The sequence below is a fragment of the Telopea speciosissima genome, chromosome 8 (genome assembly GCF_018873765.1).
Source record: "Telopea speciosissima isolate NSW1024214 ecotype Mountain lineage chromosome 8, Tspe_v1, whole genome shotgun sequence".
In the NCBI taxonomy this organism is placed as follows: Eukaryota; Viridiplantae; Streptophyta; class Magnoliopsida; order Proteales; family Proteaceae; genus Telopea; species Telopea speciosissima.
In genome coordinates this window covers 51,094,553-51,122,160 of record NC_057923.1, presented here as the reverse complement: position 1 = coordinate 51,122,160, position 27,608 = coordinate 51,094,553, and the positions used below count along the sequence as shown (strand labels likewise).

At 38.9% G+C, this 27,608-nt stretch overlaps 1 protein-coding gene, 1 long non-coding RNA gene and 2 pseudogenes across 3 annotated transcripts; 1 reads left to right on the top strand and 3 right to left on the bottom strand.

Annotated features, from left to right (window-relative positions):
- Positions 1-139: 139 nt before the first annotated feature.
- Positions 140-3,780, bottom strand: LOC122671423 (ran-binding protein 1 homolog b-like). Of its 2 annotated transcripts, XM_043868624.1 has the most exons (5): positions 3,528-3,780; positions 3,201-3,352; positions 2,959-3,084; positions 260-519; positions 207-223 (listed from the first exon to the last, which is right to left on the bottom strand). In XM_043868624.1, exons 1-4 carry the CDS (start codon positions 3,674-3,676, stop codon positions 290-292), a joined length of 657 nt encoding a protein of 218 aa, XP_043724559.1. In that variant the 5' UTR covers positions 3,677-3,780; the 3' UTR covers positions 207-223; positions 260-289. The 2 variants fall into 2 exon arrangements, with proteins under 2 accessions (XP_043724558.1, XP_043724559.1); XM_043868623.1 differs by having other exon boundaries at positions 140-519.
- A 3,240-nt stretch (positions 3,781-7,020) lies between these two features.
- On the top strand, positions 7,021-7,768 carry LOC122671425. The gene is made up of 3 exons (XR_006334346.1): positions 7,021-7,153; positions 7,236-7,325; positions 7,757-7,768. It is a non-coding gene; the product is annotated as an uncharacterized LOC122671425 (long non-coding RNA).
- A 4,352-nt stretch (positions 7,769-12,120) lies between these two features.
- Positions 12,121-26,299, bottom strand: LOC122671424 (annotated as a pseudogene).
- Positions 12,724-12,866, bottom strand: LOC122638430 (annotated as a pseudogene).
- Positions 26,300-27,608: the final 1,309 nt, after the last annotated feature.

The following is a 27,608-nucleotide window of genomic DNA, read 5'->3' as shown; positions in this document are numbered from 1 at the left end:
AGGAAACCCAAAATGAGAAGAAATGTTCCTCAACCCCGACTCGTACTCTCCCCAAACTCACTTCTCACATTACCGGACGACATCGACGCCAATAGAACTCTGACAACACCCCCCCCCCCAACATGCAAACTGGACCAAGTACCCGACACCATTCCAATCCAGTACTCAACCAATTGAAACTTTCTGCATTTGCAAACCATCAGGAAGAGTACTAACGACTAATCTCAACGGTCAATAGTCCAGACTCCAGAGTATAGAAAGACAAGTATACCTACTTCCGTCCTCTGACCTACGCAGAGGAAGATGGTTCCTCTTTCTTTTCTGCTTCTGGTTTTGCCTCGCTATCAGTTTCCTTCTCCTTGACTGCAACAGGAACCTCTTCCCCAGTTTTCTCGCTTTTGGCATCCTCAACACTCAACTTCTCAAGTAATCCAGCAGCAGCAGTAGCATCTTTGCTCTCCTCTTTCTTTCCTTGAGATTCTGCAATCTCTTGAAACATTTCCATAAAGGTTTTGCAATCTGTAATAGAGAAAAAAGAAAGTCACGTCAATAAAAGGAAAATGATATTCTATTTCTGCCAGAATATTCACCACGAACTAAAACATGGCTTACATTATTAAGACATCCAGAGGTGGAAGAAGTTGCAAGCATTCCCATACCACCATGTCTTAAATCCTCCCATTAGTAATGCTGACTAAATATCACACAGGAAATCATAGGGTGTAACCCCCCCCCCCTCAACTTTGGCAGTAGAATCTGATCCAGCACTATTGGATCATACAATTACTCAATGTTCCATTACCAAGTCTTACATTGTTTATGCATATGATTTACCAGAAAAGATTGCATGGATCTTTCAACTGCAACTGCGATACTAATCGATGAATCCACCAAATGCACAATGCAATAAAACAAGCTAAAAACCATCTAATTTGATCCTTCATACAAATGAGTGTCTTCATTAACCATGGCAATTATTAACTTTTCCCTTATCAGTACAAGATGAATAATAGGCAAAGCACATGTATCTGCTACAAAATAATTACAATCAGACAGTGACACTGAGATTATACCCCCAAAAAAAATATATGTTTTCGAGGATACATATTTCAACACTGTCAATACCCAATAAAATTGAGTATTGATTGTTTGACTTCCAGCAGTTGTTGCTAATGTGTCCATACCGTTAAGTAAACAAGATACAAATGCAGACAATCTGTCCATACTCAAAAAACCCAACTCAAACTAAGCCTTAACCAACACACTTGGGAATGGCTTCACAAATCCAATCCAACCATATCCACTGAACTTAAAGCCATGTCAGCTCTATAACTTATAAGCAGCTATCATTTCTCACCATTACTCAACAGTTAAATTGATTCATTCAACTACCAAAGACTAAGTCCTCCATATTTGGAAAATCTTGTGTTAGGCATCCAGCTCTTTTTCAACTGGACAATTGAATCAGCAAATCAACCAATGAATCCACAAGTGCTAAGAATTATGACATCAGTGATAATATTCCTTAGTTATGTAGCAATACCAAGTGATCTCCAGCTGAGGTATACAAATCTGCATGCATAGCATCTCATTATTGCTCTTTAACCATCATCTAATCGTCACAACTCACAAGTCCCAATTAAGCCCCATATCAGTGCTTTAGAACTATCAGAAACAGATGCATTTCAGTATAAAATAATTAATTTTATTCAATACAAATAAAGTTCAACCATGAAAATTACCCAAAAAAAGTTATTACTAGTCAATAGTTGCTATAGCATTTGCATTTCACTGTTATTAAGCTTCTTCATTCAGCACTTCAAACATAGAAACCAGATTTACCAGCCATTCCATTTAATGAATTCCTCGATCTTTATATTCAATTAACTTTTTATTCCTCAAGATCATCTCAAATTCACCTTTCAGACCAGTCGTATCTTCTTATTAATGTCTCCGAATGTATTGGACTGTTCCACCATGTCTAGGAGGTCATGTTCCAAATTAGTTGCCTCTTCCACAACAAGAACTCCAAAGTCATCATCACTCCAATTTTCAATTGTGGCCCTTAACATTTTGAGTTCTCTTACCATCTTGTGCCCCTTCCATCATTTTGTTTCAAATAACATATTAAAAATTAATGAATGGATAAAATAAACAGACATGGGAAACCCTAATTTTCTACAAACCGTAGTTCTAGATCCAATAGCCCAAGTCATAGAGGACAAAGTACATGCCCATGCAACCAACCAGGTCTATCTCCTACGCCCAACTCAAGTCAATTTGCAAATGCAGTAGTAAGCATTAACTCAAGTGATTTCTGACATTTAAATCAGACCTCTACAGAAACTGATACCAATTAAATAACCATGCTATTGCTGAAACACTGAAATGATCATTATATCAAGACATTGAGTTTCTGGCTTTATCATTCAAAGATCCAGAAAATACTTTTTTTGTATAACAAAGTCCAAAATTCCAGTATCAGACAAACAACTAACAAATCAACTTACCTACCATCAAAAATATGCATCTCTTTTCCCCCACATTATGGAGGAAAAATATGATGATGCTGTCTAATTGCATCAGTAACTAGCCGGGAAAGTTGATTATTGGCTATTGATTCACAATAGCTACTGAAAAGCTTACCACATTTCTCAACTCCTCATTAATAAGAAATCAAACTCTGGTCTTTTTCAATCACCCAAAAGATAAGGGAGAGGAGCATCATTACAGAAGGAGAGCTTAAGATTACTCTAACGCCTTATGTAGTACTAGAAGATCGAAATGAGACAAGTAACATAAGATCAGGAATTCAATAAAGAAAAACACTCGGTCTACACTTCAAACTAGAGCACATAAAAAAGAAAGGGTCAAGAAACTAAAAATCCAAGGATATAAATATATACACCAATCAAATCGGTAATACCTTAGCTAAAAAATAAATAAAACAATACTCACTCTCAACTGATGGAAACCGAATGCAGAAAAGTTCATCCTTCAATTCCCCATCAGCAAAATCAGTGGCATGCCATACACAAGACTTATCGTTCCCAGCATGTTCCTGAACTGACATCACCGGCAGAACTGCAATACACAAACAGGAAAAATAAAATTAAAATGAATCCAAATCAAGGTCTACCAAAATGACCGATCCATAATCGAGAAGAAAAGGTGAAAAGGAGAGAGTGGTGGGAAAGTACTTAGATGATTAGCACAGATCTTCAGAGTCTTTGATTGTCGCATAACCAACCGAACCTTCCCTGATTCATTATGTCTCAAAAACTTCACTGTCCCAGCACCTCTCTCCTTCCATTGGTTCCCATCCTTATCAAATCGGTAGAGCTTCGATTTCCTGTGAACCCAAGAGTACACATCGAAAACATCACAGATTAATAGAGTACATTGACATAGACGGACAAAGAAATAATCAGACAATCATGAACTAAAGAACAGCAGAGATCACCAAAAACCCTAGCAGTCAAAAACCCTAGAAGTCAAAACTTGAAAATTTTAGTAGATGAGCATACAGATCAAGGAGGGATTCTTCTTCTTCTTCGCCGGTGGTAACGGCGACCTCTTCTAGCTTGACAATTGGGGCGACCTGAGCTCCGGTGTCTTCGTCCTCGCCTGCAACATTCTCCTCCTCTTCTCTGCGCTCAGCATCGGAACTCGCCATTGCAATCACAAAAGCACAACACGAAAGACGGTTTGATAAAGCGAGAGAAAGATAAAGATAAAAGATATGTGCTTGGTTTCGTCAGGCAATGATGGAGACGAGAAGAATAACGTTTGCGAGGCTTTATAAGGAATCGCTTAGTAAAAACGCTACCATAGGCGTACCCCTAAAATTCACCCAATATTCCTAGTATCAAATCCACGTACCATCCCTACTTTATCCCTTAAAGTCATTTAAGTTTACATCATGCATTGAATACTAAAAAATGGCCAAATTACCATATCTTCTATCTTTTCTAAATTTTGAAAAGACCCAATTGCTCTGACCTATTTGCTAAAATTTAAAAAAACCAAAATGCCATCATCTTCCCCAAATCATCTTCTTCCTTTACAATGTAGATACCCAATACCACCACCCACCATTAGCAGAGAGTGAAGCCAACCATGGCTTCCTCCTCATTTTTGGCTCTCACCGATCCTGAACTCCTCATTTCCCCTTTTGTTTCAGCCCCTAAAAATCTCAAAAATCCTCAAGCCCAATCGAAGAAAATTCCTGTCAGCGTTCCGTCTGCACACACCATCGCGTAAGCTGGACTGGCTTCCCTGTGATAGAAATTCATGTGCGACGAAGAAAGTACTTCTATCTATTCTTATTTGAGACCTTTGTTGACCCCCTACGGGCCCTCGCTCGCAGCTTCTAACTATGATAGTGTGGCGCTTGATATTTCACTTTCGGAACGAACCCAACGATCCGAAGAAACACATATACTAAATACTCAACCGAGTTAGAAGCAAAAGGTCCTGACCTGTGAGATCGTGGGGGGAAAGGATGATCAGTCAGTCTCCGCTCAACTAACAAAGGTGATCAGCTATGGACGGATGGAGCCATCAAAGCTGGTCGAACCAACTGGATCATCACGATTTCCGATAGCTATGCGATCATCATTCATCACTCCTCGAATTCCGACAAATCCTCTCAGGCTAGCTGGCTTACCACTTCCCCTGCTTTTCAACGGCTTTCTTCCATTCCAATAGACGACGATTTTATATTCCTGAGCCTCTAATGCTAATGCCTGCCATCGCGATCTCAGCAATATTGATTTCTCATGTACAGCCAACCCCTCTTCCCTATAAAGTGTCGGATGCAAATCCAACAGAACGCTAACATTCCATTTGAGTCCTTATGGTTCGGGATATTGGAGGGGCGACGACTATCCAATCTCAAAGACATTTCAACGGTGGAAGTCATGGTTTAGTTGTCTATCTGTGGGTCCGACCTTAGTACCCACGCTGGCTCTGTCCCGATGCATATCCGGGTCTGTTTGGAGAGATTTCGGGTCTAGGTGACGCTAGCCGGAGATTTCGGTCAAATTCTACACGTTGCTTCAACCTGTTCTGTACTCCAGAATGAGTCATAGTTTTCGCCCGAGACCTTAGTTAGTAAGTTCGTGTATAATACACATATTATACGTGTATCTGAAAGTTTAATTCAAAAAAACTTATCATATATTTTCGTATATATGGTAAAACACTCATTTTTTAAGTGCATCCGTATTATACACGTATTAAACACGAATTAAATGTGTTTAATACTTTTTAATTTAAGTTTAGTTTTGTTATAAAAAAAAAACTCAAAACTTAAAGAAGAAAAAACGCAAAACAAAACCCTCACATCTTCTTCTCTTCGAACCCTAGTCGTCGACTGCCCCCATTCCATTCATCTTCTTCATCTCCGTTCTCATTTCAGTTCAGGTGGTCGGTTAATTGCAGCTGGGTGAATTGGCGATTGCAAAGGCAAATGAACTTCCATTGGTGATGCTAGTTCATCTTAAAGATGAGTTCATTGATGTGAGCTCATCTTAGAGATAAGTTCTAGAACACAGTATGTCTTATTTTTTTTTTTCTTATGCCAAATGAGATACTTTTATTGACATTTTGATTTGTTAAATGATAATCTTATGAGATGTAATAGGGGATATTATATTGTGTTTATTTTAGTTGTGAGGTTTCTTTTTGATAAAATCAGTGTCTATATGCTATTATTTTGTTTAAAAAGTGGTGCATTCTATTACACAGTGAATATTTGCCCGTATTTTTTCTTATAGAGCGGTCGTATTAAACACGTATCGAATTATTGCCGTATGTGTTTTATTACACCGGATTTTTGAAAAGTATTATTGCCGTCTAGTCCATTTAATTGCCGAACGTATCCATTCCTGTTCAATTGCCGTTCCCGAACTTGCTAATTAAGCCCGAGACTGACCTGCCTTGCCAGCAAGAGAGTGGGAATCTTCCACAATGACCACGTGGATGCGCTCAAAACACGGCTTTTTCCGCTGAACTTCGTGCTTACAGCACCTTGACTTACGGAAGAAAGTTAACTTCCCCTGATACAATCAATATATTTCCCTTTCATTTCGGTAGGCTTCGCCCGTTGCTAAAGGTGCGCAACACTCCGAATCACGCTTCGGTCTTCTCTTCTTGACGAGAAGAGAAAGACCTTAGCTTGCTTACCAAGAAAAGAATCTTTCTCGTTAAGCGAAGCGTACCTTGAACTTGAACCGTTGACTTGACTTTATCCCCATCAACTGGCTTGCCTTCCCGATGGTCTAAGAATTGACTTGAGAATTGGGCTTCGCCGTACCTTGTTAAATGCTTCGCACCTTTGGCAATGGCCGATTCCACCCCGTATATTGTGGGTGAAGAAAGAATCAACTACACGAGCACCCCTATAGAGTAAGGCAAGCCGGCAATGGATAATCATTAAGGGTATTAGGTCAACTCGATCTAGCTATTCACTTTCGGATTGGACGGGGATGAAGTAGTCGACCACCAATGGCTACGAATTTGTTCATCCCATGAACCACCATGACACCGATTCTCGTTCTTATTCGGAACCCCCCATGCCATGACTTCGACTTATAGTATGATGAATGAGTGGAAAGATCTTTATAGAAGTCCTTGTCCAATCCAACCAAAGAGTTAGTATAGTATTTATCAATTTTTTTTTAAGAGAAGGGTGTGAGTTCTTTCATAAAAGACTTGCTGCTCTCCTATCCGAATCCCGTGAGTGATTAAGCGCGAGATGAGCCATAACATAAGGGGCTAATCTACTACCCGAGAATTGACAAACTCAACTCCACATTGTTCACAAAAGGGTCTTCGTTTTCATCTCCGATTACTCGATAATTTCCACAAGACACAATTCCTCTTTTGTTTTTAGGTTCAATATTTTGAATAGATACGTTAAATGTTAAATACAGATGGATCATATCTTGCAAATTATTTCTCTTGTGTCAATCGATCTTTCTTTTTATCCCCCCTTTTTTGCTTTGCTCCGGTGCAAGACCCTCTTGGAATTTCATCTGCAATCACCGTTTCTCTACTTCTTCTTCATTGTCTTCCTCACCATGTCGAGTTCTTCAGAAATCTGTTTCATTGGCTGCTTCAGTCGCGATTCTTCTCTGGTCAAATCCAGGTAAACCCAACTTCATAAATATGTTCCCTTTGGTATATAAGTTTTGTTTTAAAACCAATAAACAAGGTATTTGCTTTTGCAGCACATGCCGGATTTCTATCGGGCTTCTCTGGAATAGAATCAGTCTCTGGTCCTGAACTACCGCAGATTGATTTCCTCAATCGATTCAATGGTTCGATCTTACCCCTCACCTTCCTTCTATATTGGCATGGTGCAAGCCTCGGGCATGCTCTTAAGTGAGCAATACTAAACCACCAGCCCAAGTTTGTGTGTGCTCTATGCTCTCTCAATGGTAAGCAAAATGACACATATCATCACCTACTCACTCGTATGTGTGCATTACCTCAGTGGTCCAAAGCCCACTCAACAAGTTACAACAAACACCCAAATAACTCTAAATTTCAAAATTAAGGCAGTGTGCATTATGACTCTTCTAAGATCCCACAGTGGTGGGAGCTTCGTACTAGATACGGCCTTATTTGTGAATTTCAAAATTAAACCCTCGAAGATCCACTATCCACTCTATTGGCACGCCGTATTGTCTTACACTCGCAATAGAGAACCGTATAAACCATATAGCTCCAAAGCACAATTAGGCCAAAGAAGCAAATCAAGCCCACTTTATTCACAAGGCCCATTATCACCACCACCATCGTCTCATCCTGACCGTCCATCGAAACCCTAAAGCCCCACCCAACACCACCAGAGACCAATAACTGAAAACCAGCCAAAAGCCACCCACAAAACCGCCTTCCTTCCATCAACCCCCACCCAACCCTCATAGATTCCCACCCAAACCGCTCCTCCAAGACCGAAACCACCATTGCAAAACTCAAAACAGCAATCAACTCCACCTCCAAAACCGCTCTCAAAACCACCATCAACCACCATGCACATGCGCCCCACCCTACCCAAGCCGAAACCGTAATCGTACCCGTCAATTGTACGTTGACCATCAAGATGAGAAATACACATATCGACGTAACCAGCGTTCTCTTCCACGTCAGCCGAACGGCCGACACCGCCGTTTGTAAGTTAGGCCGCTTCCCGGCACACGCCAATGCCGTCGAGTTAACGGACGTTATCATGGCAAACAGAGAAAGACCATAACAAGGGATCCAAAACAGAGCTTTAAGCCAGAGGAGAGTCATCGAGTCGACTCGGATTTGCTCCCATATTTGTCCACCCTCGAATCGAGTTGGTGAAAGCCGGACTATGTCTTCAAGGTGATAGATTTGGGCTTTCAGGGGATTACCATAGAGAGCTAATGAGAAAAGGTGTAGAGAGAGAGGGAAGATGGTGAGGATAAAGATGGAAATAAATAGTTTGGGGTTTCTGAAGAGAATTTTGATTGAATCGGTAAGGGTGTAGAAAGCGGAGAGATTACGATCTTCGTGGAGAGCGAACTCGATCTGCTCTGTTGCTTCAGACATTCTTTGCTGCTTCTTCGCTTTCCTCTTCTCCTTCTTCTATTGTTGCGATTCATTCTCAGGCTTTGTGATGCGTTGTCGTCTATCTATTTGGCTTCGTCGTTTAATTCTTATTCGGTTGCTTTTCCAGTGGAATTGCGGAAATGCCCTTCTAGTGGAATTCAGATCCTCTCCAGTCCAATGTAGGGATATCGACTCTCGTGGTTAAATTGGATTAATATTCCACCATCCATGGGGTGTGATCCCCACACCGCATGGATGGTGGGAGATCGACTCACATGGTTAAATGTTATTGGAGAGGATTCGGACTCCACCACATGTAAAGCCGTCCGATCCGGTCATGTGATGTGGTCCACCGTGAGCTGCAGATGAGCAACTGCCCAAGATTCGTTTGATAATATTCGAGCGTCCATATCTAGTAGTCAGGTAGAGTACAGTGGAGACTCCCCACGTCCTTCTTCCGCATCAGCATCATAGTTTGGGATGCCGCAGGAAATCCACAATCTCAAGATAATTTCTTCGAACAGCTTCATGCAAGGCCGTGTTGTGGCTCTTGTTTCTCATCCTTACTGTCTCACGAGCGAGTGAACAATTTCCATTTTCGATGTCATCATGGTCTGAAGAATGCAGGATCCAGATCGTCTACCGCACCCTGCTGGTAGTTGCCTGAGCGGTGCATAAACAGGGCGTGGTGCAATGATCGAGCGAGGGTAAGGCGGTCATTGGATTGAGTCCTGTTTGTGCTCCGTTCAGACTGCTACCGGCAGGGCACCATAGAAGATCTGAATTGAGGCATAATTTTTTATAAGAAAGACTTCAGCAGGAGAGATGTGCATGTTGAAAGCAATGCAAGGGTAATAGATACTAAAAATGAATGAGGCAGAAGCAGTCGAGTTGGTGGCATATAAAGAGGAGGTTCGGGTTGTGAATGAAAAAGGGGAGGGCCTGCATCACTGCTGATCCTTTGGGTCCCAATGATCTCTTCTATTCCTCCACCTTGATCGTCAGATTTGTAAAATAGAATCACCGTTCCATGGGTCAATTCTTTAATGGAGTAAGAAGATATGCGTAACCGTTTGAAACCAACAGATAAAGAGATAACAAGTGTATTAGATTTATTTATAGTTGTGTGTGTATCAAACTCAATTTAATTTGATTTTTAAAATTTTTACAATAAATCACACACACTATTTAAATAAAAAATAATAATTAAATTAAATTAGATTGTTGTAAACAAACTAAAGCACTTTGATTGTGATGTTTATCGTGCTTGACCTTTCATAAATAGAGATAGAATAAAACGTCCATAATAAAGACACTTACTGTCTTGTTTTGATCGAGAAGATAGTTTGTCTCTTTCTGAAGAGGGAGAAGAGCATAGCATTTACAACACTCATTGCTTTCCTCTACTTCCGGTGATAACTACCACTCTTTTTTGAATGGGAGGGTAGAGTACCAAGACATAGGGGTTGACCAGCGAAGCTTGCACATGCCATACGCAGAAGGGCATGCTCGCCCTACTCAAGGAAAGACAAGAATGCAAGAATGCTTAGTACTCGATCGGAAAGGATAAAAAAAGTCGAGCTCGCAAAGCAGAATCTCTGCCTGTACAGGCTTACCCACAGGGGGAACCAAAAAAAAAAAAAAAAAAAAAAAATAGGAAGCCTACGTCTAAAGAATGCACCCGCACAATCAATCAATCCAAAATTGGTTGACCAATCAGACAGATTAGGAAAGCTAACTTCCACCGTCATAACCCTAAACCAGTCATACGGAGCAATTTTTTTTAAAAGGAAAATTACTTGTACACCCTATGTACCATTGCCTAATTGTTGAATACCTCCCAATTTTCAAAAACTTACTTGAATACCCCTTACCTTTTATGATTTCTTTCAAGTAGGTCCTGTCTGTTAGTCAATCACCGTTTAGTGATGACATCATGGGTTAGAAAAATCCTAATTATCCAAACTACTCTTTAAAGGTAGTGAAGTGACCCTCTTACCCCCTCCTTCTCATCATCCTTCTTCCTACAACCCCACCGCCCTTACCCCCTATTTCATCGCATTTGCAACACGATTGTTCAGTGCCCATGGAATGGAAAATAAAATTGAAATAACCCTAAGAATTCCATATTTCTAGATATACAAAGGCTGGTTCTAGGGTTCTTGGGGATCGATCCCATCTCATTTTAAAAACCATCAGTTTTAAATTCAGAGAATAGAAATTGGTCCTCAAAAACCCTAAAATCAGTCCTCTGAACCAAAAATAAGAGATTTCTAAGGTTTTTATGGATGAATTAGTAGTCAATTCTGATCCAAATCAGCAAATTCACTGATCTAATTCTTAATTATTGAAACCTGAACCCTGTACTGCCAGGGGAAAAAATTCTAGATCCACCCATGGACACTGGATGGCATTTCCACTGTAAAGAATTTAGTATGAAAAGCAAACCTAATAGATCCTAACTCATCAATACACACAATCTGAGCTAGCCAACCTAAAGGTTCATTCTGTGGTGGTAATAGAAATGCGACCGAGAAGAGTAAGAGAGCTGACGAGAAGCAGGAGTAAAATCGTTTAATCAAAGATTCCAAGTGGGGTTTGATAAGAAAGGTTTTAAAAGATATCCAACAATCTCTGTACATCATTGAATCTGGAGAGGGTAGGAAATCTAAATACCTCTGAAACTAACCTGACTTCTCAGAGAATAGCACCTTCTCTTAGGACAGAGAAAACCATGGCGATGTCTCTAATCTCTTCAGTTACAGGGCAAGAGTAACGGGGACGATAAGGGGAGGGGGGAGAGGAGGACGGCAGCAAGGGTGGCGTGAATTTTAGGGGGTAGGGGTGGGTTGCAGCAAAAAGTATGATTATAAAAAGGAGAGTAAATTAGTGATTTTACTTCATAAGTTTCAGCTGAATAAACTCATAAGAAAAGAAAGATCACATGAACTTTTCCCTTCAACAACTAACATAAGACTAACACGGTCATGTTTCAGAGGTGTCAAATAATTGTTTGACAGGATTGGTGTATTCCGCAATCGATCAATAGTAGGTGTACAAGTATTTTTTCCTTTTTTATAATTTACTTGCACCATCTTATGGCCCACAGTTTAAAAACAATGGGGAACTGGATCGGTGAATTGACTGATTCCAATCCAGCCAATTCCCACCGATTCTAATCCACTTATGACCAATTCTGATCAATTCCAACTAATTCCGGGTGATTAATGAAAAAAAAGCTGACGACATTCACTTAACGTAATAAAAATTTCTTGAGAAACTGCTGAATTGAATTGCTTTCACTTGCCTTCCCCTTTATATCCCTTGCAACCAAAAATAATCACCCACAAGACAAACGGAAGGGTAATGTCACAACTCACAAGCACCAATACAAACACCACACCGGTCCAAGTCTCACAAAAACTGGATTTCTCAAGAGGATTCGGCGCATACATGGACAGAGAGCCCATTTGAAGATAAACATACTAATTGCCAATCTATTCTCCCTTCTTACTTATTTGGGTCTTCAATGAGTGATCATATATGGATAGAGCTCTGGATTTCTTTGTTTTCTCGTTGTAAATCAGAAGAAGAATAAACAAGTATAGAAAGGGGGAAGACATACATCTCTCCATCTTAGATTAATATCCTCATGCATACATTGAGAAGCCGGAGCTGTCTTGTCTCCCCGGAGAGCCGGCAAACAAATACAGAGTAAAAAAGTACCAAAATTGAGGGGACAATCATTGTTGAGATGCTCCATTTGGTGTTACATCCATGGCCTCTGGTTCTGCTGAATCATCTGCTTTGTCACCCTTCTTACCTACAAAACATTGAAAAGCGGGTTCTTGTCTAAGAGAATTTTTGTAGTTCAAACTAAAAAAGGGACCTGTTAGAGGTCAAACATATGGGTGGTGGTTACTAAACACACAGCAAGTAGGACCTGTGTGAAAAAAAAAAATTCAAATACTAAAAATGGGACGTCTAACAATGTAAGCTCCAGTGGGACTTGTACTTCAAAAGTTTTCATACTAAAACTAAGAGCAACCTCCCACAGTATTTACATTCAAAATAAAATATAAAAATTGCAAAACATTGTCAACCAACCAATGAAAGAAAGCCATGATATATGACAGAAATGTGCTTAAGTTTACTAGACCAACTTCAGGGAAGGGCTTTATATTGGCACCCATCTCAGCAAAGTCTGAAGAACAAAAGTCGATTAATTTCCGAGAAGATTAACACCTCCCCTGTCATTTTCATTTGCAAGGGGGCTGCCTGATTGTCTGCTCGACAGGTTCTGGAATCCCCCAAAAATAAAGAAAACAGAAAATACCAAATACCTGAACCAAACAAACTACCTAGCAGAAAAAAATAGAGAACACAAGAAAATCGCTTCATTTGTTAAGTGGAGACTCCCTGATGGTCTGCTCCACAGGTTTAGGAATCCCAGAAATAGGAAAAAAGAAAATACCAAATCACCTGCACCAAACAACCCTACCTAGCAGGGGGGGGGGGGAAACATAAGAAAATGGATTCATTTCTTAAGAGGGGGCTGCTGATTGTCTGCTTGACAGTTTAGGGAACCTCTACAAGTTTTAAAAACCCTTAAAACAGGATCACTAGACAATCGAGCTCATATACCACTTGGCAAATCAATAAACATGAAAAATGCAATAATGTTCAAAATCATAGGCTTCAGTTAGACCAATGAGGAAATTTAAGTCACCCTGCCCCAATATTAATGACCACATTGGATTCACAATCCAATTTCAGCACACCAGTACAATCGGGTCAATCTAATGAGGTGAGGTCCAGATTGATACAATTGAACTAATAGGATTAAATCTTATGGGTAGGTATTCTCTGTTGGGGAGCGTAGACCCAGCACATGCATGAGAGCCAATGAGAGCACGTGTGTTGGCATCATGGGGGCGGGGAGGTCATTTCACCCCCGTGTCTGGGAGTGGGCAATACGGATTTACCACACTTAAGAATTCAACCGTCCACCCAACATGGCCCATGTTAAAAAGATGCCACTGCCCATGTTTTTACGGTTGGATTCTCAAGTGCGGTGCACTGCCCAGTGTATCGCACTTAAGAAGATAAAAATCCAGGCATACACTCCCCCACAGAACTTTTCTCCAAATCTTATATACCTACTCTTTCAATAGGTCCCTGACAACTTACCTTTCTTCTTTGTCTTTGTGCCAAGAGCTAACCAGGCCTTAATCTCGGGATCATCTATTGTCTTTGCAGGCTGTAGCTCCTGCAGCGGATGAGATGTAATCCGGTCTGACCCATTTGGCATTAACAAAACGGTGAATTTAATATGGGCAACATAATCACCTGCAAAGATCAACAGAAATTGCTTAAGGAACACTTGAATAAGGATGCATCATACAAGCGGAAAAATAGATATCTACCGACACCAAAGACTCGTTAACTATCCACATCAAGGGTGACAATTTGCCAAGACTTCTATTGTGTCGGAAGATGCTTACCAGGCTTCTCATGAAGAACAGGGTAAGGCTGCAAGAGATCATGGTTCACACATTCCACTAATCCTAGCCGGGCCCTCTTCTCTTCTAGAGCCCTAGTAGAGAAAAGGAATTATATTATGTTACTATGATAAAAAGGCATCAAGTTAAAAGGAAACAAGGCGAAAAGGTCACAAACCTTGCTGAAAGGGCATGATAGGGAACTTCTGATTTATTTCACTAAAGATGAACCTTGACGATTTCATTTTCAAGTGGTAATTCTTGTCCACAGCTCTCTTGTAAATAGTAGTTTGCCTCCCATCCAACAGCTTAGGCTGTAATATTTATCCCCTTGAAAATCATACCACAATTAAAATCATACATCAGAGCATAACAATATTGCATGGTTAACAGCAGCTCACTTACCTTTCCCTCACCAGTGCTGGTCACTATATCAATTGCATAGACTTCATTCTCCTCAAATTCAGCATCATCAACTCTTGTATCAGGGCTGGGTATACTCAATATGACCTTGTTCCCATCAATCACAAACTGCTTTAGCTGATGACTGAGAACACCTTCACAATCTTGCAGTCATAAGCAGCAGCAACCTTCTGAATAGCTTCTGCAACATCTTTATTCTGCACAAAGTTGGAAACACGTAAGTGAATTGGCATATTCATGCTAAACAATCTGTCATGGTGCAACACAACAATAACAATAGTAATAATGATATTAAAAATAAATGTTAAAAGAACTCATATAGTAGTGCATAAGAACCCTTACAACAAACAAGCAAACTCATTCACCCTATCAATGCAGAATGACACAACGATGTGTGGGAAAAAATAGTGTTACTCCACAAGAAATGAACATATCGTAGTTTCAATACCCATAAAATTTGTTCCAGACTTCCAGCACTCAAGTACTTCTGTCAGATGTGAACATTGAACAATCTAAGACAACAAATCAAATGATCACAAAGTCTTCGTTTAGAATGAAAGCAACCTCCCAATGGTCAATGTTCCTTTATGCCATCCATTACCCAAAGAGAGAATTTGATCATATGATCAATTTCACAACTAGCTAAAGTTCCAATAACCAGCTTCCACTCATGGGATTTAAGTGCCTTCCTGTTTGATTACTTATTTTGAGACAGGAACCTTAATTAATAATAATAATGTCTTCAACTGGGACGGTAAAACATTTACTCTCTCCTTACAAGGAAAATTTTTCTAATTGCTCATCTATATACACAATCCATTCTAGGTAACCTACCTATATCAATAATTAACTCTTCTTTCAAAGATGTCCTCATTCCACTTCTGCTCAGAAGTTCTAGACCCCCCTGGATAAGCCAATAAATCTACCACAAAAAAAGAGAAAACAGAAGCAATGACCTCCTAGAAAATTAAGGCAACGGAAATAGCAACTTCCATATCAACAGCCCACACTCACAGGGTCAATACTTGCTTTGCAAACTAATCTTGCCTGGGCCTACTGCATCTTGTCAGAAAACTGTTCTCGTTATGGATTTATGGTTATTACCCAGAAGCATCATTCTAGAGGCACAAGTCAAGGACAAATCTACCATAGGATCAGTTGTTTGGTTTGCTCATGGGTACTCACAAACCATGTAGTCCTTATTACAAGAATAAACATCCAACATTGAATATGTTGGTCTATCAGAGTAACCATAACCTAACTGCCATCAGGCATTAGATTATTGATTATAATAAGTTGCAACAAAACTTGCGGTTCTGGCTCAAGACATAACCCATGCGATTTTACAATTAACTTCAGGCCTAGAATACTCGCACAGTAATGTACTTTGTTAAATAGCATAGATAGTTCCCAACTAGCCATCATGGCATCTCTTTGTAGAAGACTGGTGGAAAAAAGTTCTTAAAAATAACCCCCTGCCCCCAAAAAGAAAGAAAGACATTGAACATGTTATAACAAAAAGAAAATTCTATTTTAGTTTAGAGATAAAAGACCCTTCTGAAAAGAAAGAACAATGCTTTGACAGGAAATGTTGGCTACAAATGAGTGAGAATTTACAAAAAGATAATTGATCAACCCCAAACATAGTAGCAGAATATGTTATAGGCAACACGGAAAGGAGGAAACCAAAAATAAATTGATCACCTAGGCAAAGTTGCCTTCTTTTAAGCCTGTGTAAGAATGCCTCTGAACTACTACTCATCATTATTTGTTTTTTACTATCACCAACAGTTTATGGAGCATATCCAGCATGATTTTTATTTCAATCCATCAATAGTTCAGCAAATAGCCATTATGGCATCTCTTTGTAAAACTCATAAAAAAAAAAAACCTTATAAACCGCCCCTGGCTCCCAAAGAAAAGCAAGACATCAAACATGTGCTAACTAAAAGAAAGATCAGTTGAGAAATAAAAACCCTACTAAACAGAAGGAACAATGCTTTGCCAGAAAATGTTGGCTACAAATGAGTGAGAATTGACAAAAAGATAATCGATCAACCCCAAGCATAGTAGCCGAATATGTTATAGGCAACAAGGAAAGGAGGAAACCAAAAAGAAATTGATCACCTCGGCAAAGTTGCCTTCTTTTAAGCCTGTGTAAGAATGCCTTTGAACTACTACTCATCATTATTTGTTTTTTACTATCACCAACAGTTTATGGAGCATATCCAGCATGATTTTTATTTCAATCCATCAATAGTTCTGCAAATAGGCATTATGGCATCTCTTTGTAGAAGACTCATAAAAAATAATCTTATAAACGCGGCTTACAAAGAAAAGCAAGACATCAAACCTGTTGGCAGAATCGTGGGCTAGAAAAGAGAGAATGAGAGAATAATTGCTTAGCTCCATTGATAGGTAAGCCCCTCTATTTATAATAGAGGGGAAAGTTACAAGAGACTAAAATAGGCGATGTGGGACTAAAACCCACATAGCCGACTTAAACTTAATAACATAAAAACTACCCCAAAAGGACCAGAATATCCCCACGGTAATCTGGAGTACATATTCCAACAATCCCCCTCAAGCTGGATTATACAAATAATTAAAGAAAGAATATCCAGCTTGAACTAAAGAAAAAAAAACTCCATAATAATGCTAACACTCCCCCTCAAGTCGGCGCATACAAGATACTAATGCCCAACTTGAACAAAATTGGAAAAAATAAGTTGTAGCAAAATCCAGCTTCAAGACGAATGCAGCTCCCAAATAAACCTTCAAGAACTTGAAAAAATAGATCTTCAAAACTTGGGCAGACTTGATCAGCAAACCGAGACTGGAATGTCTTCCAAAAAAGGCAGCTTTCACCAATCTTTTATTGATGTCCAGTGATGAATCTCTGAATGATAATCTTGAAGATAAGTAACAAGGGTAGTAAGCAAATGAATCATGTAGCAGAAAAGATCAAGCAGTGGAAAAAATCAACCCAACTGTAGAACCTCATATAGGCAGGCAATAACCAAACATCTTCAATACTTTAATACCAATCTCCCCCTTATGGCAAACTCAACCCAATAATGAAGGATACCCAGTAGCAATGGTAGAAACACTGATCTTCCATGTTTTGCACCAAGTGTTCCTACAAGTTCTGCTTTCTACAATGGCTGCAGGTATACTATACATAATCCCCCCCTCACATGTAGTAGTACACGTGGACAGAAAATGGAGATGATGTAAGAAACAGTGCAAAAGTATAATATTCCAGAATTTTCCAAAAAGGTGCTAAGGGTAATGGAAAGAGAAGAAATGGCAATTTAGAGAATACCATAAACTTCCAAGGTGGTTATGGGTATATGCCAAAAGAATGATATAGGAGGTGGTGAAGTGAAAAGAAGCAGTGGGACAATGAATCATGGACAAAGCAACACAGTAATCTACAACCTTCTTTCAATCGATCAAACTAATTCCAAAATGCCAATCTCCAATTATCAGATCTGAATTATAAAAAACAGGTCTAATTTGTAGAAGGAGAAGACACCATTCTTCAAAAACTTGATCGATCTTCACACAAGGAAGAATCAGTGTGCAAAAGTCCAAACTATAAACTCCCACATGCTAAATAAAATTTACGAAGATATCTGGACAGCAATGGATGTAAGAAGCTTCAACAAAAAACTTGGATCAGATCTGAATTAGTGAATAAGGCTAGGATCAAGTTCTCAAAGTAAGCCGGATATGAACAAAAAAAGCTTCACATAACTGAATAGGTTCGTAGTTGCAACCAATAACCTTGGAACATACTGTTATAATCCCAAATAAGCTGATCTCCAGGGTAGTAGATTCGAGTCTTTAATAATGAAAGAAATTCGATCTCCAATAGTAGGATACTCAGTCTCAATAATAGGGCAGCAGTAATCCACATAAAGGCAGCAGTAACATGTCAACCAGTCATGCTTACAGAAGCCAGTTAATAGAACCAGCAAATATAAGATAATAACTCAGCAGATCCAATAGGTAGTTGAAGCAGCCAGCCACATAGGAATCAGTAAAATAGGTTGATAATTGGAAAAAATTGAACCATAAGATGAACCTGAATTTTTTCAATAATAAATCCATGATTGATGCTGAAACTTGGGTCGAATACTCCTCTGATGGTGATAAAAGTCCCCTAAAAAAATTAGTAATATAGGACATCCCTTCCCTTAAGATCGATTAAAGTCAGGGTTTTGTAAAAAACCCTGAAAGTTGAGATCGATTGTAGGGAAGGGAGCTTAAAAAAAAAATTGATGATGACTTGTCAAAGATTGATGATGTATTTGAATAGATGCTGTCCTCTGCGGCTTGAATGGATCTCCAATACAAATAACCAATCTCTATTTGTGTTTGAGACTTGATCTTCAAGAGGGAGAAACACCAAAAATTGCAGAAAAAATAGGGCAGCAGCTATCCTGTGTAATAGAACTTCTTCAAGCCATGAATAGTTGAAGTAGAATGTCCCTCTTGATGGTAGAAACACCTCCAAAAAACGCCAGCAGCAACAAGCAACCCTAACCCTAAAATCGATATGTGTCACGGTTTTGTTAAACCCTGAAAAGGAGGATCGATTGGGGTTAGGGGTCTTCAAACACTTGGAAAGAGGCTAATACTGAGGTCGAGTGGTCCTTGTAGTTGGAGTAATCAGCCTTCCAAAAATTAGCAAAAACTGAAACCTGAAAGTCAAGGTTTTTAGCAGGTAACCAAATTAGCAGGTTAAGGAAGTTTTGCTGTAGAAACAAATCCAGCCATCAGAAAGGGTCCAAACTTAGGTCGAGTAGGGCTTGTAGTAGTAGGGAATCACCCCCAAAAATTCAGCCACATCGGAAAAGGGAAACCCTAAAATCGATTAGAGTCAGGGTTTTTCAAAACCCTGACAAGTTGAGATCAATTAGGGTAGGGGCTGGAATGGTTAATGAGAGATGGAGAAAAAGAAAAAAGGGAAGTAGGACATTGGAATAGGGTAGTAAGGTGCTGGAAAAGAAAGCAAAGGGAGCTCCAATGGTGGAAGGTCAGCCTTCTATGATGATAAGATTCTGATCTCCAAAGAATTCTGGAAAACTCCAAATTGCAGAGATGGTTCCAGCAGTTTTTAATGGAAAAAAAATAGATATAATGGAGGAGGGCAGCAACTAAATCATTGGATATTGTATTTACCTCATTAGTGCTGCCCCCTTACAAGGATGAGAAGAAAAAAAACAGAAGAAGGAGAAGCCGAGAAAGAGAGAAGAAGGGAGAGATCGATTTAAGAGATTGAGTAGGGTTTTTTCTCTTTTTCTAACCTAGATCAGACCTGCTCTGATACCATGTTGGCAGAATCGTGGGCTAGAAAAGAGAGAATGAGAGAATAATTGCTTAGCTTCATTGATAGGTAAGCCCCTCTATTATAGAGGGGAAAGTTACAAGAGACTAAAATAGGCGATGTGGGACTAAAACCCATATAGCCGACTTAAACTTAATAACATAAAAACTACCCCAAAAGGACCAAAATACCACCACGGTATTCTGGAGTACATATTCCAACAAAACCTGTGCTAACTAAAAGAAAGATCAGTTGAGAAATAAAAACCCTTCTGAACAGAAGGAACAATGCTTTGACAAAAAATGTTGGCTACAAATGAGTGAGGATCGACAAAAAGATAATTGATCAACCCCAAGCATAGTAGCCAAATATGTTATAGGCAACAAGGAAAGGAGGAAACCAAAAAGAAATTGATCACCTCGGCAAAGTTGCCTTCTTTTAAGCCTGTGTAAGAATTCCCTCTGAACTTCTCATCATTATTTGTTTTTTACTATCACCAACTGTGTTGGGAGCAAATCCAACATGACTTTTATTTCAATCCCATTACCCAACCGTTTTAGGAAAGGAGCAGATGAGCTGAAAAAATTTGTTTGCATCAACTTCATTTATGCACCCAAAATAAGACTAAGTATAGGAAACAAGAGAAGAGGGATGCAATTGATCACCTTGAGAAATACCTTCTTGTTCATATGGGCACATAAAGAGACTATATCTTTAGAACACTAGTGGTTCAAGAACAGAAATGAACAAGTGCCGCGTCTTATTAAATATACATCCACCAAGGAGACATGCAGCCTAGGAAAGGGCAATCATGCTCTAACCGGTGAGTATGACAACCTTACCCTCCATTTAGCCACTCAGGTTTCTCATGCTAGAAATCTATGAAGGCACAAGCTGCACAACTCCTAAGCAAAGGTAAAACAAGAAGCAAACCAAAAAAAGTATGGCGTTCCTATCCAAGAAACTAAGTAAAAAGCAACACTTGGATGTCGGTCGTTGGCTTCTCAATATATTCATTATCTAGGCATTCCATCTGCTCACATATATATTCATTTTTACCATAAAAGCACCAATTACTACAACTGACAACCATAGTACTAAAACTCGCGAAATTTCGGTCGAGATATCGAATATTTCGAGTATCTCGACCTGTCCGAAACGAAATGCAAGTCCGAAATGAAAAAATGCAATATTTCGAATATTTCGGAAATTTCGATGAAATTTCAACGAAATTTCGGTCATCTCGTTTCGAAAATCTCGTAATTCGGTCATCTCGTTAAAATTTCGAAATCTCGGACATTTTTGGCATTTTACACCTACAAAACCATATTTGAGATTTCGATAAATTTTGGTATCTCGAAATTTCGGTCGACCGAAACACCGAAACGAAACGAGATTTAGTACCATGCCGACAACAACGCCCCACCCCCCACCCTTAAAAAAAAAAAAATTATATATATATTACCTGCCTTGAATAATAGGCAGCTATTACCAGAAGTCACTACATACCTCAGAAAACATGACCTCTTCCTCTGCCTTGTGCTAAAGAGAAATAAAAGAGATTTCATCTCAAAGACTCAACTGGCAACATAACCCTTGGAAAGAATTAAAAAATCAGGAACTTAATGTCATTAAGGACCAACTATTGGAGGGGAACCTAGGCAACAAGGCGCCCACCTAATCGTTGCCTAGGTGCCCTAGGAATGCAATATAGCAATAATAATTTTATATAATTATACTTACATGCAACATACACGCCATATCAGTGCAATATGATACAATTACGCTAGTAATGACCTAAGATGAGAAAATCAGCATATAATAAACAAAGTATAGGATATAATATAAGCATATTCATCGAAAAACAAAACAATAAACATAAATCAACATAATCTCTTTAAGTGTCAACAAGGTGTGGTGTCTCCTTGGACCCAAGAAAGAGTTCAGACACCTAGGCAGTGCTTAGTCGACGCCTTCACAACTATGCCGCCTAGAGCCAGCCACTCAGTGTTTTATACTTGACAAGTAAGACAAAACAAGGAAAAAAGATAACAGTTGAATGTCTCCTTTAAAATTGAGATGTAGAGGTACATGATACTCTATCAGTGTAACTATGACAAATGAAGCTTCACTGGAGATTTCTCCATAGCATTTTTATAGTCTTCATCATTTAGAGAAATCATGTCCGCTTGAAGAAATCAGTAGAGTAATCAGATTACAAAATTTTCATTATATCATGAAGCTGTATACCTATGAAAAGTGTGGTGGGAGACAATTTCCAGAAATTTTTTAAAAAATATAACGTAAAAACAAGTAGAAAACAGCCATCTAGTATAGTTTTCACAATGTTCCTCCATCCCAACAGGGAAGAGAACCCTACATGTAAGGTAAGCATCCGTATTAACATGAGACAAACTTGTGAAGCAATGCCATGATCGGCTACAGAAATATTGGCTGGGTAGGGGCTACATGTATCAATCAAAAGAGCTGTATTGACTATTGACACAAAGGGTAAAGCACCGAACTGTAGCCAAGTACAATATAGGCAACAGGGAAAAAGAGGAAACCAATAGACAGGTGATCACCTCGGCAAAGTTGCCTTTTCTAACTTCCAAGCACTTGCTTTCTCTTTTAAAATTCTTAACTCCAACTGTCATACTTTCTATGATAAAATACTATGAACTTGTCAAAAACTTTTGAGTGCAAAACTAGAAGATACATGAAAACCAACACAGTTAAAAAAATGAAAAGAGCCATTCCCAATCAGAGTAACTATGACAAAAGCCTCACTTGGGTGTAACCCATGGCTTATAACAAGTACTCATCATTGGACATCAATCACACACATGATATAATGCTGGCAAATTGGACATACTAGAAGAATGATAGAAGAAACAGCACCTGAACACATTGATGATCAAAACTAGAAGAAGAGAGCAGCTGGGTTGGAAGAAGAGCCTTCAACCACATTTGCACAATTCAGTAGAGCCAAAACTTTTTAAAATCTCAATTTCTATTACTCAAAATATTCTTAAAATCTCAATTTCTATTACTCAAAATCTCAATTTCTTTTGCACACTCAAAATTTTTACCTATACTCATAAAAGGACTCCTACTAACTCTCACACACTGATTTAGCTTAATAGACTCAAAACAAAACTTTATACTTGCTATTAAGTATCCCAATCCAACTCACACTCTTAAGACACTAAGTTCGCATACTGACTTCACTGTGACCTTATGGGCTTATAATTTAAGCCCATTACAAATCAAACATGTAAAAAAGTAGCCAAGGCCCAAAAAACACATCCACATCCCAATTGGACAGTCATGATGATGGTACAGCTCCCCACCCCCCCAAAAAAAGAACAATAAAGTTGAAAAGATAAATGATAAGGAACATGACAGTCTATCAGTGTAACTATGACTAGAGCTTCATTTGGGTCATGCTTTCGGACTTGCACCCATTGCTTTCAATCAGTTTCGTCACTTAGACGAATCATGTCCTTCAAATATCCTACAATATAAAAAGTTAAAGAGTAAAGACAGAGGACAAGATGCCCCTGTAATTACCGAGGTCCCTAACTTTGCTCCACCAAATCAGTCAGTTTCTAATCTGATATGAACAAAAAAGAAATTATTGGATTTTAGAGTGAATTCAATAATTGAGCCCCTCAATGACAATTTTTATGTTACAGAGTCATTCACTAATCTTTTCGGCTCTCGTAATTATTATCATTGATGCTATTCTAAAAATTATGGAAGATATTACAAACTAATGAACAGGAAACTAGGATGTTTAGATTTACAGAACCACTACGATGAATTTACCTTGTCGTGAGACACATGTCATCCTTTGAATCAAGCATAACAATGTTGCAATTACACTAGGTCTTCATTGAGAAGCTGTACTGCTTAAACCATTTTATGCCATAGTAATGGAAGAGAGTAGCACAATTCCTCTACAAGGGAAACCATGAAAAAAATCCTTACATGGACATTGAATCAAAATCAACAGAAATCAATTTGAAAACCACTGTATATGGTGGTTTTCAAATTGATTAAGGTTCAAAACCCACTGTCACATCATTAGCAAGGCAGGTGACGAACTCTGAAACAGCATAACACAGAGAAAAGCAATCACACAACCCAAGCAAAACAGAGAAAATACACAGTTAACCTATTTCTTAGGTTTAAAGCTAATTTAACCAACCAAAGTTTACTTCATTTCCTTTCCAAGGAGCAATGGCTAGAAGAGTAAACCTTGTTGTGTTCACTACTTAGCCATTATAATCTTACAACAATGTTAGAATCCCATAAAATCCTTAACGAGGAAGCTCTAGTGGGTTTCCTGGCATATCTATAATGTGCAAACGGAACATTCTTAGCATTAAGAAACATCTAACTCAATAAAGAACCTATGACAAAGAATAAATGGAAATTAAACAAACAAACAAAACTAAACTAGCCCTCCAAACATAAATGAGTTATTACATTTTTTCCTGGTCTCACAAGCCGTAAAGCAACTTCCGCAGCAGTATTGGCAGCTGCAATGACATCCCCTGTCCTCCCAGTCACTGGCCCTTCTTGGAGGACATGAGTGTGAGCAACTATAGCAATGAAGCCATCTATGTGACATCCCATATCACTGAAATAAACCAAAAAAACATGCATCATCTACTTTCCATTCTCAATAAATTATACATCGGAAACATACAACAGAATGCAGAAAAGAAAAAAACTTACATTTTCAACATATCACCTTCTTGTAGGACCGTCTCATCACTAGCGAGAGGGGAGAAATGACCAAGGTTCTAAAACTCGGGTCTCGGTGGCATCTCGGCCAAGCCAGAAACCGAGTCGAGTCGAGATCTCGGCGAGATCTCGGCAAGTTGCTGCATTTATTTTTTTTTTTACTCGGACCCCCAACTCGGTGGGTTTTACACATATTTTGGGTCTGAAACTTGGTATCCAGCCTATTTCAGGTCATTTAAACACAATGGCATGCCCAGATTTCCCAAAAAACAACTCCAAATATGAGTTTCACTTTGGACCATAGGTTGGTAGGCGATGAGTCGTACTAAAACAACCTACTCTACATATAATTTAGTAAAATATAGCACATTAGCACTTGAATCTCACTTCAAACAATGCAATACACCCAAGATTTGAAAGAAAGAGGAAGAAAATTGAGGGAGAGAACTGTTTTCCCCTTTGTTTAGAGAGCTATGGACAGAACTAGCAAGATTTCCGAGTTCTGTCTCTAAGCCTCTTTTAATAAAAGGGGCACATGGGTCAAATGGGTATTAAAATGGGTAAAAAAAGTGGGTTCTAACCCGATACCGAGATCTCGGCGAGATATTGAATTTTTAACACTAAAAAAAACTGGAAAATAAATTCAAAAAGTGAATCATTTGGCTGTACCGAGACGATACCGAGATCTCGCCGAGAAAATGTAGTTTTATAATGCGTATGGCATCTCATCTCGAGATTTTCGAGAACCGAGAAACTCGCCAAGGTCTCGCCGAGTCGAGACAAGTTTCAGAACTATGAAAATGACAAACAGTGTTGTTAATGGAGATGCATGTCGGGAAGGCAACGCCCCTCTCGATCTTCTTTTTCACGTTCTTGTACATGTTTCCAGATTGCCTGTATGGGCACCATCAACCAATCAGTACCATTGAACCCCTTCATTATAACCACAAATAACATTTTGCAATAGAAGTACAAAAACAACAAACTTAAACAGAAACAGGCAACGAGGAAAGGGGATAGATTAGAAATCGTACTCTCTAATAAAGGCATCGCCTTTCTCACATATATCTACGACCTTAGCCTTTGGTTTGCATTCCGACTACTAACTGCAATGCCTCTGCAAGTTTTGCGTTTCTAAAATTTGTCAAGCACTAAATCCAATAAACGATTCTCAAATTAAAAGGAAAAACTAAAATAACTGATTAGAGCTAAAAATTTCCCAACATGATACACCAATTATCTAGTAGTAGTTACTTCTCAATCTCATGATCTATCATTCATAATCCCCAAAACAAGAAGTTTAAAAAGAAGATAAAAAAGAGAGAGATGCTAACTATTGACGATCTCAGCAGCACTCTTATATTTGGTAACAACTTCAGGAGAAGTGAGATCTAGCTTCTTCTCCTCCTTCGTTTCTTCGTCTGACATCTTCGCTAAGCTCTAAATCTCTCCTCTGACTGCGTCAAATAAATCAAAATGAATCAAAATCTATAGAGATCGACTAGATCCGTAACGGGACAGGGAAGAGCTTAGGTACTCCAACAAATGGAAATCAACAGAACCACAAGATCAAACCTATAGAGATTATGGTCACACTTCGAAGCTAGGATTTAGGCGATTGATACGTAAGATATGGTAAGGGAAAAGGGGTTTAGTGAGTGGCGACAGAGAAGCTTTCTCCAGGTCTGGTTGTGGTTTGCTTCTAATTCTAGGGCAACATGTTGTGATTTATACAGCAGCGTTAACCAAGTTACGACTAGCAATCTTCTACACCGGAACGAAGCCACCAAATGCCATATATAGTAATGGGCCTGGGTAAGGTCCAAACCCGTATGAAATCTTGGGTTGTAAACGTCATTAGGGCAGTTTTTTGTTTTGTTTTTTTCTTTTTTCGGTAAAGAGAAGATTCATTGAAGGATCGAATCTGTACAACCTATAGCTTCATATTCACATAAATCATGAAGTTTTTTATTGATAAAAACAAGGGAAAATTTCACGGACACCCCCTAAAAGTATCCAATATATCCGAAACTTACCATACTTCGTCAAAATAGCAAACTTCCCCCTAACGTTAAGCAGAGTGACACCCCAAAGATAAAATGTCGAGTTTACCCTTCTAGTATCACCCAAAGTTTAAAATGTCTATTTTACCCTTCTAGTAACTTTTAGGGAAAATTTACTAAGAAACACCATATTCTTCCCGTTGGAGCGCGAAGAACAGCTTTCTTCAAGCTCTGTTCTCCGGCGACGATTACTTGCAGCAACTAATCATCATACATCTGCAGAAAGGGAAAACAGGAAATTGTAAGTGAACTAGTGACCTAGGGTTCCATTAAACTGTTCTATAAAGGTATTTGTGTTCTGGATTAGTGTATTTCCATTTGTATTACATAATAATCTAATCATTTTGATGTTTAGTGTTAAATATTGATTCTCTTTTTCAAGATTTAACGTTTTGCCATCATTGTTTCCACATACCAACTTCATCTTTTCATGATAAATAAATGTGAACATAGTTTCAAAATCTGGTCTTGTTGTGTTGTAAGGAGAAGGAAACATCAGGAAGCTTCTCAAATCTTGGATTTTTGTCCCATGGCAATCCGTCAGTAGGACAGCCCGATGCACGTTGTTAGGGATTCCCTGTATAAATTCCTCCTCAGAGGAGATCTGTCATTGGGCAAAAATAAGCCCTATGGGATTTGCACCCATAAATATCTCTTGTAGACAATCCATGTGGATTATTTTTTTTCTTACTAGCTGAAAGTTTGATAGAGGACAGATTGACAGAAAGGAGCTTACTGGTGTCAATGGCTGTCCTTGGCAGGCTGACTAAGATTAGTAGAAGAAGAAAGAATACAAGATTGAATAGGAAGTTGATTCGAATACAGAGCCATTCCATTGTTGCAGCATTGTGGAAAACAATGCGGGAGTAGTCATCAATCAAGTTGAGAATCTTGATAAGGAAGCGATCTTCCTGCTTGAAGCAGCGGATTGTTTCTGCCGCAGCA